The sequence below is a fragment of the Aspergillus neoniger genome, assembly GCF_003184625.1.
Source record: "Aspergillus neoniger CBS 115656 unplaced genomic scaffold BO87scaffold_27, whole genome shotgun sequence".
NCBI lineage: Eukaryota > Fungi > Ascomycota > Eurotiomycetes > Eurotiales > Aspergillaceae > Aspergillus > Aspergillus neoniger.
The window spans coordinates 520,929-532,949 of record NW_020291155.1 but is presented as its reverse complement, the minus strand read 5'-3'; the positions used below and the strand labels follow the sequence as shown (position 1 = coordinate 532,949).

Below are 12,021 nucleotides of genomic sequence, written 5' to 3'. Positions count from 1 at the left end.
ACTTCATTTCTGTGTGTCAGTCAGGTGTACTGCCAATGCAAAATGCGGGGTAGGGAATTTCCTAAACCAAATTCCTTCCTTCCTTTCTTCATTCATTCATTCAGGGCTGCTGAGTTGGATTTCTCGCAGGAATTTCTCTCTCTCTCTTTTCCTGGGGGGAAATGTTTCCCCCCCAATGCCCTTGCATCCACTCCCAGTTCCTGTTATCAAAGCGAATGGCAATAGACTCTGGGTCTAAGATGAATCGAGAAGATTTGCCTGGTCTTTCCCGGTCGCTCCGGTCGCTTTCTCCGCCATTCCCCCCTCCAGGCATCTTCCATTCTTCCATTCTTCCTCGGTTCTCCTCAGAGAAGTTTATTGCTATCGATATCCTAAGTAACTTTCTCTCCAGATAGGTCTGAATAGTGGATATACGAAGATAAAAACCCCTACCCTTATAACCATCGCTGCAATTAAATTGTCATTCGAGTCTTGTGTAGTAGGTTTAGATATCATCACTATGTACACGGACAGCCTGAGCGCGCCTCCGACGGTCAAATAAATTAAAGCCGATAAGCGGGTGAGTGGAAGAACCGCCCAATCCACTCGACCGCTGGATAAAAGAAAAAGAAAGAAAGAAAGGAAGTAAAGTAAGAAGAATAAGAAGAAGGAAAAAGGAAGATGAAAATCAAAAAGAAACATGTACACGCTCAACTGTCAACATGGCCTACAAATGCAAGACCCAAACCACATCAATCGCAACAAGCATGATCATGTCATGTGTAGGGTGATCCCAAAGCTAAATCATACACACATAGAGAAAAAAAAAAAAAAAAACCAAGTTCAAAACAAGATGCTCGTTCAGGCCACAGATGGCGCTGCACCGGCCAAACTAGTACTCGCCATGGCTCGCTTTCCCTTGTCGGGCGCTATCCCTTCCCCGTTGGCACTTATCACTGAACCCACCACTTTGCGAGGGAACACTGCCTCGCCATTAGTACTGCTGGCCTCGCTACCCCGGCGCGATAGACTCGGTGTTAATCGCCCAGGCAGAAGGCCCCGGATGCCCCCAGCTTTGCGTGCGGGGATGTCCGTCGTGCCCGCCGTGAGCACATACAGCAGATACTTCAGGTTGGGGAGGGTATGTCGGATGTCGAGCACGCGCAGCCCTTGCTTGTTCAAGAGAAACTCAATATCCTTGTTCAGCAGGAATACCCCGTACTCAAACCGGTACTGCACATTCACTGGGTAGAGTGGATAGGTTCGCTGCGGCAGCGATGCAGACACCGGGTCCTGAATCAGCGAGTGCGACAGATACGGGCTGATCGGGTATGGCAGCGGAATGGACAGATAGAACGACAGCAGATACACGAGATGTGCGGTATAACCCAGCGCCGCCGCAACCCCATCGCGGTCGACATCCGTAAAATTCGAGTTGGGCAAGGCCATTCCAGCAATAGTGAAAGCCAGCGGTTTGTCCGGGATGGGTTCAATAGGATAAATCGCAAGTAGGTCCTCCGACATGCGCCGGATCTGACCGCGGCCCTCGTCCGTGTTCTGCTCCAGCAACTTCACGCTCGAGCCCAGTTTCTCTTGCGCGTCCGGGAGATGACTGCGCGCCCTAGCTTGGGTCTGGCGTCCACGCTCCATGGCCTCTCGTCTCGCTGCAAGACTGGAGATCAATTCTTCCTTCCGCTTCGTTAAAGTGCGAAGCTGCTTCCGCTCCGCTGCAACAGCATGCTTGGCCAGCGCAAGCTTATCCCGGGCCCGCGACGCATTACTGGTCGTAGTCAGCGCGCGCTGGTTCTTCTCTAATATCGAGCTGATTTGCGCCTCGAGCTTATCTCGGGTCGTCAGGGCATCCTGGATACACTCATCCAAATTGGCCAATCGCATCAGCGCATCGTACGACGAGGTCGGTAACGTGGCACCATCGGCGGATCGGGGGTGGCGGGGAGGTACAGAAGCGATCACGGGGGGAAGGTCAGTTAGATTTGTGTAGACGCCATCTGCGAAATGAAACAGGATCGAGTTCGGTGGGAGCGGCTGATGGAAGTTATCCAGTGACTTCCCCAGGAATTGTAAAGACTGCAGACACAGCTGCAATTCCACCAGCAGCAAGTACTCCTCCATGGCCGCCGTACGTGCCCAGACCTTCACCGTAACCTGGTCCTGACGAGCGATTGCCGGCCCACATATATTCAGATCGAAAGACCGGAAGCTGGGGTTGGTGGCATGCTCGACTACCTCACTCACGTAAACCGGCTCGTCGACCCCGCCGCAGTGAATCGAGAACCACGTATCGGCCATACGGCTGCTCGTAATCTCCTCCAGCTTCACCTGACGCGCGCGCGGATTGGGCCCATTCCAGGGCAGCGTGTTCCTCCTCTGCCATTGTCGCAACGGGGGTGGCTGTTCTCTCCGGGGGCGGTCTTCTGCGCTCCTGGAGGCGGGGGTCGACTTGAGATCGGTGAAGGAGCGCGACTGATGTAAGGGTTTCGCTGCATCCTCGGCGAGCGCTTTCAAGGGCGTATGTAGCGAGTTGGGGATGTTGTCATCGTCGATGGTCTTCCCGCGCGGTCGACTCGGCGGACTAACAACGAGATTCCGGACAGACACGCCCTGCAGATGGCGAAGCTTGCGATTCTGCGCGGAAATCATCAGCGAGATGCGTCAATGGATATACCCAAAAACCGTAGGATAGTAATGTACCGGAAGAAACAAGCCAGGTCTTTCACGGCGCCTGCCAGTGTCGTCGTCGTTGTCCGCGAATCCCCAGGCGGTCGCCGGCAGCGCCATCGCAGACAGACACTCGGAGGGGAAGCTTAGCTGTCGCACTGCGCAGGGACTATGTGTCGGATCATCCTAAGCAGATGACAGAGAATAAAAACACCTGCGACGAATACAATCGAAAGAAGCCCCAATTAAAACCCCTTTATGAATGAATTAGCGTTGCTGATCGTCGACCGTTGACATAGAGCTGGTTGAATGAAGCCAGCAAGTTAGTAGTAGTTGGGTTGCCGGCGGAATCGCTCGCCCGGTCGGGATCTCCGTCGAAAAATTGATCCGCCGACCTTCTCTCATTCTCTCTTCTCCTCTCCCGGAGCTTCACCCAGTTCATCCTCAACCACACACCCACCAATTACCCCCCCCAATCTCTCCGGATCTGGGCCCAATTCGGTAAAATAGAGTGAACGACGAAAGCCAACCGTCCACTCTATTCCCACCACGATCCTCCCCGGCCCTCATCACCATCTAAAGAGGAAGAATCCGGTCACGCGGAGTACGGTGACCAACCCGGCCGCGGCGATGGCCTCACAACAGGTGACGAAGACGCCCTTCCAGAAGATCCTGGACCCGACCAAGATCGGAACGTGGAATATTGTGCGCCGCCCACCCGTCGAGAATCACAGCATTATCCAGGGCAAGCCGCGCGAGCAGAACTCCAATGCCTTCAAGACGCATCAGGCCAAGGAGGGAACTCGGTTACGAAAGGCCTTGAAGGCACTCACTCATGGCAAGAACATCTTTGCCTATCACAATATTCGCACGAATCAAGTCGTGTACTCTCTCACTCGGTATTTGGAGGTGAGTTTACATCCACTAAATCAATTCTATCAACCCATCCATCGACCCCAATCCACAAAGAGAAAAAGAACCACCACTAACCTCACCACCCACCAGAACAACACCACCCTGAAACAACTCCTCTACCACGGCAAAAAGACCGTCCCCGCCCGACTCCGCAAAGACATGTGGGTCCCCTACTTCAGCGTGCACTTCAACGACAGCAAGATCGGGCTACGAGCATACCACCTCCTCCGGGAATTCAGCATGCAGCGACAACTCTCCCCCCCGAAAGAAATGATCACCATCACGGACGCCTGGATCGACCAGAAACGTCCGCGCGACCCAAAGGGCGCCGACGACTTCCTGGAGAAATACAAGGACAAGATCGGACGGATCATGCCCAAGCACCACCGCAAGCGCGCCGTCATGGATCAAAAGGCCACTAGTGTGGCGGATATCGCGGCCGTGCTGAAGATCCAGGAAGAGGAGGTGGCCAATGGCTTTGCGGATGGGAAGAGGGGTTACTTGACACCTACTGCGCGGAAGAGGAGACGTGCTGCTCGGGCTAAGGAGGAGGCGGTTGCGAATGAGCAGGCGGCTAGAGTGGCTGGGTTGGAGCAGGCGTTGAGTAGTGAGGTTGTGGAGTATAAGGTCCAGGAGACCAAGGATACGTCTGGTGCGTTGGAGGAGATGGGGGTTAAGATCCTTTGGAGGGATTTGCATGATGCGCGGTTTGCGGAGAACTGGCCTGAGAGGGTTAGACATGGTGAGTTGGAATTGTCTCGCGATCATGTCATGCCTGGTCAGAAGGGTCTGCGTTCGGAGGTCCTGGCTGAGGGTGAGTTTCGTGAGAGGACGGAGCAGCAGCAGCAGCAGCAGCAGGAGGTTGAGAAGAACTAAAGATGTTCATATTTATTTGATTGATTGATATCACATCCTGGGTTGTGGATGGTGTATACATATGCCGAGGGTTGCGTGCTTTTCCATTTTTGATTATAAATTGTATTTTTACTCACTACTACACTACTTACTACGATTGTTGTTTTAGAGAAATGATGCAATGGCGTTTGAGCAGATCACACTGCACTGATCTTTGGGTATTACATCTCATCTTCACCAACTCCATTTCCTACAACCAAAACCAAAACCAATACTCAACCTGACATATCATGATCTTACCATCCACCCCCAAACCCACCCCACCCACAAATACCCAAAATACAAAACCACAATAACCCTAAGCACCCTCTCCCCCAACTCCAAAAAGTTATACCAAATAGCATCCCGGAACCTATTCCGAAAGATCCCCGGATCATTCCCTCTCGGAAAAGGCACCACGCCACCATTCCCATCCAAGGGAGGCTTCTTCCCCAGAAACTCGCACAGCGGCTCCCACCCATCCTTGACATGATAGACGAGGAGGTTCTCAGCTGGCACAATGTCCTTGACGTGGCTGTTATGCGCCTCGAAGGCTTTGCGGCCGTTGGCGTCGAAGTTGTCGTTGAAGTAGTATTTCCAGATCTTTTGCCAGGTTGGGAGGACCCAGCGCGTTCGGGAGAGGAGGAAGTTCTCGAGGATGGTGGAGAGGGGGAGGAAAGGGTGTGTGAGGAGGGGGGTGAATGATTTACTGACGGATCTGTTGTAGCTTTGGTATAAGAGTTGTGTGTTGCTTGATTAAGATGTGTAAGGGATTAAATTAAACGCACCTGTGCCAATCGTCCACGTCTCGGACTGTCAGTATTACTTTAGCTTCTGGATAAGTTTGGATTAATTCGTCTGCGAAGCAGGCCGCTGGGAAATCCGATACGGCCTATAACAGTGGTCAGTTTATCTGACTTAGTATATAACTCTCTCAATTACTCAATTGCAAGGATGTCCATACCTGACAGTGCCCCAAGATCTGATCAAATTCTTCTCGACCAAATGGCCGGCCCTTTCCTTCATATTTGGCGCTCAAAGCAGCAAGCCACATCTCACAGTCTCGAGGGTTCTCCAGAACTGCTGCGTATCCGTGATAGGTGTCATTGTACCCTAGGGCTCGGAGAGCTTGTCTCAATGCTTTACTTCTCGTTAGCGGTAGAACACATCGTCCATCTTAGATGCACACCATACAGTCTGTTCCTGTCCGGCACAGTCCAAGTGCCAGGACTTGCATAGGTACTTCGCGGCGACATTTGCGTCTGTCGATATCGGTGACGGATTTGATGACGTCGTGGAACTGGTAGGTCGTCATTTTGGGAGGTTTCAACTAGATGGTGGTAAATGACATGTTTGGATTAATCTATGGGTTGATATATCCATCTTGTGGAGAGCCATCAGGTCTTCGTGCTTTCAGCCATCGCTCCTAGAAAGCCTAGTGCCTGCTGAAATTTGCCTCCGTCTCGAGTAAGTGAACACCGGAGATAGTAACACCGTCTGGTCCCCGTTTGTGGGGACTTTACATATCCAGGCATCTTCACGAGCTCTGATAATCAGAAACATCGTGAAGCTAGCCATCTATACGGCGGATTGGATTCTTCATTTGGATTGCCATGGCGCTTTTTCCGGTAGTGGATTATTAGTACAAGACCAACACTTGTTCATTGGCTAAATCTGAACATCAACTCCTTAAAGTACAGATTACCAAGATTTCATACCTAGTAGTTAGACTCCACATTGAGAATTATAGAGTAAAGAAAATGAAGATATCGGACGACACTGCCCCACCTGGATATCATCATAGCTTACAAGAAGCATGCTATATGTTATTAATTGGAGAAAAGTCAGCCGAGCTGGATTCAAAAACATATATGTAGCTGACCTCTTGCTTCCAAAACTACTGCCCTCGCAAGACTTAGCTCACAGTATCTATTGCCCGGAGATAGTGCCAGTGGGTCTCGGGATCTGGCAGCCCACGATATTCTCCCGAGCTGAACTGTGATGGACTTCGTGCGGCTGAAGAGCACCACCATATCATTACCCTTTAAGGAGTTAGCAGCTCAATAGTAGATGAACACTTGAGCAAGGTGCAAAAAGATCCGTAACCTTATCAATCGAGCCTTGAATTTTGCCAGCCCACTAGAATCATAAGATAGTATTCGCCGGTTTATTTGCAGCTGCTGGATAACGTCGAATCATTACTCCTACTCTGATAGGAAGCGGTCGATAATGCCTGTGACATAGTATATGCCACCAGTGGACCAATGAATGCGACTCCCGGCGTTTTCGCACTCCCTTAAAGCAGGGTTCCGCCCATACCTGGGGCCACATTTCCGGAGAGGGGGAAATGCATTGTGTGACTATCGATTGTTAGCACTGAAACCAACTGTCCACAAACAGCAATCGCCTATCGTATGCAATTTTGTGTACCCCAAGGCCTTGGCCTCCTTGCTGACTCCCCTTCATATGATCGCCTTAGAGACCCACCGGTGTATATCAAGTTCAATAGTGCTCTTTTCTTTTGCTGGATCACACCAAGCCCCATCTCAGCTACTGTAGTAGGCTATGGTGATATCAGGGTCGATCAGGTTCAGCTATGCACCCTGCAATAGATCATGCATGCTGCAATGTGGAGGGAGAAGGTAAGCCATGAACTCCAGTAGGAAGAAGAGATGGTGTAAGACCTACAGGTATTGACCATAACAGTGGTCTCTCCGGGAAATGGCACCAACATCTCCCATTTGATACTGCGCAATGGCTTCTAGATCATCCCCGCATCACCATTCTAGACGGTGACATGATGAAGCCTAGTCTAGGCCTTGGCGCTGATCACATTGAGATGTTGAAGCGCAACGTCCACATCATCATCCATGCCGCATCTTCAATCAATCTTGCCCAGCGGCTTCAGAAAATGTGGCATAGCGTCATCCGGGCCACAGAGTATGCTGTCGAACTGGGACTCCAATGTGACAAACTGGAGCGTTTTGTTTACGTCTCAACAGCGTATACCAATACCCATCTGTGCAGCCTGTCCCCCAAAGGGGATGTGGACATAAAAGAGCGTATAATATCACTTGAATCTACCTCTCCCAATAATGGTAATTCCACTGTGGACGAGGAATACTTGGAACTATAGTCGCGAGGATCCACCAAAGAACACGAGAGCAACGACTTTCCCTGGGGTTATGGGTATGCCAAACATCTTTCCGAGCGCCTAGTCACGGAAAGGTTCACAAGACACGGCAAGTACGACCGATTGCTGATTTTACGGCCCTCGGTGATTGGGCCGGCTGAGAGCCTTCCATACCCCGGGTATGCGGTTCCCACGTCGACCCCAATGACTATGATCGCGGCCTTGTTTGTCAACCATACAGCGTTTTCCTTTGAATTGTCCAGCCGGCTGGACGACCCGGAATCAGACTCCAATCTGGACGAAGTCCCTGTTGACATCGTTGTAGATCGCCTTCTGGCTCATCTGGCTTACCAAACTCAAGGCTGCGTCCATGCGGTCAGTGGCAGAAAAGCCCGAATTTCCTTCAGGGAGGTAGAAGCGGCAGTTTACCAGCTCCGATGGTTACCCTGGCGGTTTCGTTTAACGTGGGTGAAGGAGAATGGTTGGAATACCAAAAAGTCAGACGCAATCAGTCGTCTATACAAGATCTTTGGGACTTCGTTCGACTTCCATGAAGAGAAGACTGAGCTGTTGATGTCGAAGTTGAGCGTGGAAGAAAGAAGGACATTGCGGTTGTTCAATACCAGGAAAGTCGGTGCATTTGAGCTAGCGTCCCGCAGCAAGCAGATGTATGATTGCTCGACTATATTCGCCAGGAAGATAGCTTATTCTTACCGGGCCTTTTACCAACTTCTATGGATTATCTGGTGGGTCTATGTTAAGCTGATTGTTGCTTGGGCGGGATTTGATCTGCGGACGGTGACCCGGCAGCTGTTCGCTGGACTAAAGGTCCATTAACAATGTTCATTATTGCGCGACTGTTCTGTTCTAATCGCCTTTCGCCGCATGTTCCAATAGAAAGCAAAGCAATGACATGTTGAGAGATGATGAAATGGTCTACATCAGGAGCGTGATGCGACGCGATGGGCGATCCGGGAGTGTTGGATAGATGTCCGGAATGAAGTTGTAGGAAAGACCGAGCGATTGAAAGGGTCAGGTGATCAGCCTCAACATAGATCATGGGATTAGAGCTCATTGATATTCTACGATGGTACATTGCTGGTTTATGGAAAGATATAATGACACTTAGCAGACCGTGAACTCCTTTCTACTTGCATTCTTTGTCTGGTGCGCACCGACTGAATTCATGTATTGCTAAATGTCTGCTGCAAAGCTGGCGAAAGAAAGACCTGCGGGTCAAATTTACATCACCATAGTAGGTAGGATACAAGGAAGCGTCCCCGGCGAAAGTGTCATTCACGCTGCCAGCCGGTCCTGTCCTGGCTTTGCCGGCGTCCGGTCCAAGCAAAGAAAGGCCGAAGTAAGAAATGTGAAAATCAAAGCTCCAAACGAAGGAGGGATGAGAATATAGAAGAATGAAGGATCAAAAGAGAAGATAGACAGGAAGAACAATAGGGTCAAGTGTCCATGCAAGAACTCAGACCCTTGGGCAGAAGAGAAGAAAAAGATAACAAAGTCACAGAGTGAGGACCTGGTGTGTGCAAGTCCGCGACCGACGCCAGCAGCAATGGAACAAGTAACAAATGTTCAAGGAAGAGACGAGAAGAGCAGCAGAACTCCATTGACGGACTTAGACCAGGTGGCCTCGGTCTCTCTATCTTGCGGCACAGAATGTCACACTAAAGTTCCTTTAAGTTCTGATTCTACCGATTAAGAACTCGGATACTTCGGCTCAGGCTTTTTCAGGTTGTTGACCACCTGCTCATGGCTGTGCTCGTTGACGGAAAGCTCGGGCCCAGGCTCATCATTCGACATTTTCTGCAGAATCTCTTCTTGTGCCTTTGCAGCCGTCGTCGGATCATCTGCAATTCCCGCACTGGCCATGCTCTTCCTGGCGCCTTCGATGATCTTATCGGCCTCGCTCATCCCGCGATCCACATTAGAAGAAGGATCTCCGTCCACGCCGATAGGCTCCACGGTCCGGTTGATGACATCCTTCACCCGGTCAGAATCGAAGCGAATCACCATACAGGAAAGGTTGTCGGTGCTGAACCGCGCAAGAGCATGGTCGACCAGAATCTTGGATGCTTCCTGGGCATCATGCACATTGCGGATAAGATCTACCGCTTCTTGGTCGCTACACACGTCCCAGAGCTAATCATCTCTGTCAGCAAGAAGGTTTCAAGCGAGATAGAGAGTTCAAACTTACACCATCACAAGCGAGGATGATAAACTCATCTGAGTCGGGTTGGATCACTGTTTCGGTAGTATACGGATGTCCAGTTACCAAATCCTTGAGATACGCATCACCAAGAGCTCTAGTCACGGCAAGCACGCCGTTGACGCGATTGTTCAATATTAATCCTCCTGCATTAGCTATCCGTTTCCCCTCGTTCTCATCGCTACCTTTGTGATCGTAGGACAAACGAAGTGCCTTGCCGTTGCGGCACAGGATAATGCGGGCGTCTCCCACATTAGCAGTGTAGAGGACACGCTGACGGAGGGATTTCTCCTGTAGTTTGGGAAGTATAGACGCCGCACCGCCTGATACGGCGGCCTGAGTAGGCGTATCGCCCGCATCCGAATCGGCGTCGCCCTTGGAGGCAGCGGCAGCGGCAGGTGCAAGGGCCGCCGATCCCGTCGCAGAATGCAGACTGGGCACGCGGTCTTCCCATCTGAGGAGGGCAATGACCGCGGTACAACCACTGTTCTTCACAGGTAGCTTTTCCAGCTGCTGATCTACGCTGGTAAACGTTTGATCAAGGAGTTCCGGAACAGGTGTGTTGGGATTTTTCCGCATGACCTCTTCCAAGATCAGATGCAGCTTTTTCCCGCACCATTCCGCGGCAAAGGTGCCTGCATGTCCATCGAAGATGGCAAAATAACCGTTGTCGGTTTCCACGACGGTCGCCGGGGGTTCTTCAGAAGTGGGCGAGGGGGCAGTGGGACTCGGGAGGGCTTTGCCATTGTTCTCAGCCTGGGCTAAAGGTGCGGGGGTCCCCAAGAAGTTGTAGAGGTAGGCATGGGTATCTTCCATAGTCCGGCGACATTTTCGATTCCGATCTTCTGTCACGCCAACTTTGAACGAAGAGCGAGAAGTGGGGAGTGATTCTCCAGCCGAATTGTTTAACGACCCTTGGGGAACACTCAGAGCTGGGTCCATGCTCCCAAGCCTATTCAACGCAGGCTGTTCCTGGATGGTGTAGTTGTTGAAGGAGTTCTCGCGCGGACTGCTCGACAGGCTGAGGGAGTTCTTAGCACTGGTGAAGAAGGATGCTGCCTTGGTGACGGTGCTACTCCGGCGCTTCTTTTCGCCACCAGAGTTGTTCTGGTCCTCACTGGTCCGTCGGGTGAAGAAGCCGCCAGGAGGAGAGGACTTCTTCTGGCTGATGCTGGCTTCCTCGGTGTGGATGCTCAAGGGAGGCGTGTCAATGGCGCCGGAACGAGTGATGGAATCTGTCTTGTCTTTGGGTGGGCTCGAGGAGCCACTGAACATTCTGTTCAGCAACCCACCCTGGCTAGAAAAACTTCTCCGCTTATTCCCTGCCAGCTTGATGATCGTTGATGGGTAGGGGGGGCTTAAAACCGGATCAAAAGTTCGAGAGAGTGCGGAGGGGGGCGGCGGCGGCGGCGCGTGGGGAAGGGGGGGAGCGCCAAAGAATGAAAGCCGCCGGGAGGACTGACGTAGGATGCGAATTGCGGCGGCGGCGAGATGGATCTAGCTGGGTAGACAAGGCATGTCAGCGTCTCGATCCACTACAAGACCAAGTTTCCAGCTAAGCACGATGGTAGCGGGATCTGCTTGAAGATTCCGATGGCTTCCAGCCAGCAATGCGGGTGGGCAAGTGACATCGTGGTCAGGCAACGCCGGATGCATGCTGTGGAGCGGGCTATATACACCCTTCTTCCGGCGACAAGCGAACAGTGGCAGAAAAGTAATTCGAAACATAGGGAGAAATATTCCGGAATTAATTCATCCATGTCGGGAGTTTAGACAGAAGCTAAAGAAAGGCACGTTATAGCAAGCGTCCTAAGCTCTCACCTTCCGAACCAACCCCACTGCGCGCCGGAGGGGACAGGGTTACAGAGCGACCACGGGGAGCGAGGATGTAGAAGGAATCGAGGACACTCACGGCAAATAGGGAGAGAAATTGGCGATAGGCTGGGTTGTATGTCGACAAGGATGTGGAGAAGATCAAACAGATAAAAAAAAAAGGGGGGAGGGATGCGCAACAGTCGGATGTTGCGATGATGGGGGGGAAGAGGGAAAGGGAAAAGAAGGAAGTTGGTATGGATCGGAGGTAATAACTAGTAGTAAGTAGTAGTAAGTAGTGGTGGTGGTAAGTGAGGCGGGCTCGGGATGGGGTCCTTTATTATTAGCAATCGTTGGTTCCTCCGGGTGGGAAGCACGCTAGGAAAAA

General features: G+C 51.5%; 5 protein-coding genes across 5 annotated transcripts; 2 read left to right on the top strand and 3 right to left on the bottom strand.

Annotated features, from left to right (window-relative positions):
• Window positions 1-506: 506 nt before the first annotated feature.
• BO87DRAFT_378861 (putative UV radiation resistance protein (UVRAG)) lies at window positions 507-2,953 on the bottom strand. The gene is made up of 2 exons (XM_025623892.1): window positions 2,692-2,953; window positions 507-2,625 (listed from the first exon to the last, which is right to left on the bottom strand). Exons 1-2 carry the CDS (start codon window positions 2,776-2,778, stop codon window positions 841-843), a joined length of 1,872 nt encoding a protein of 623 aa, XP_025477338.1. The 5' UTR covers window positions 2,779-2,953; the 3' UTR covers window positions 507-840.
• A 126-nt stretch (window positions 2,954-3,079) lies between these two features.
• BO87DRAFT_408795 (mitochondrial 54S ribosomal protein mL67) lies at window positions 3,080-4,634 on the top strand. Its single transcript, XM_025626190.1, has 2 exons — window positions 3,080-3,567; window positions 3,664-4,634. The coding sequence occupies exons 1-2, from the start codon at window positions 3,289-3,291 to the stop codon at window positions 4,447-4,449; spliced, it is 1,065 nt and encodes a 354-aa protein (XP_025477337.1). The 5' UTR covers window positions 3,080-3,288; the 3' UTR covers window positions 4,450-4,634.
• Window positions 4,635-4,716: 82 nt separating this feature from the next.
• Window positions 4,717-6,088, bottom strand: BO87DRAFT_408794 (sulfotransferase family protein; the record flags this gene model as incomplete). Its single annotated transcript, XM_025626189.1, has 4 exons — window positions 5,662-6,088; window positions 5,432-5,607; window positions 5,256-5,359; window positions 4,717-5,176 (listed from the first exon to the last, which is right to left on the bottom strand). The coding sequence occupies exons 1-4, from the start codon at window positions 5,780-5,782 to the stop codon at window positions 4,717-4,719; spliced, it is 861 nt and encodes a 286-aa protein (XP_025477336.1). The 5' UTR covers window positions 5,783-6,088.
• A 998-nt stretch (window positions 6,089-7,086) lies between these two features.
• Window positions 7,087-8,692, top strand: BO87DRAFT_408793 (male sterility domain-containing protein; the record flags this gene model as incomplete). Its single annotated transcript, XM_025626188.1, has 3 exons — window positions 7,087-7,109; window positions 7,174-7,602; window positions 7,633-8,692. 3 exons carry the CDS (start codon window positions 7,087-7,089, stop codon window positions 8,435-8,437), a joined length of 1,257 nt encoding a protein of 418 aa, XP_025477335.1. The 3' UTR covers window positions 8,438-8,692.
• Window positions 8,693-9,310: 618 nt separating this feature from the next.
• On the bottom strand, window positions 9,311-11,096 carry ptcG (type 2C protein phosphatase PTC1; the record flags this gene model as incomplete). The annotated part of the gene is made up of 3 exons (XM_025619645.1): window positions 9,311-9,754; window positions 9,810-10,519; window positions 10,550-11,096. The coding sequence occupies 3 exons, from the start codon at window positions 11,094-11,096 to the stop codon at window positions 9,311-9,313; spliced, it is 1,701 nt and encodes a 566-aa protein (XP_025477334.1).
• Window positions 11,097-12,021: the final 925 nt, after the last annotated feature.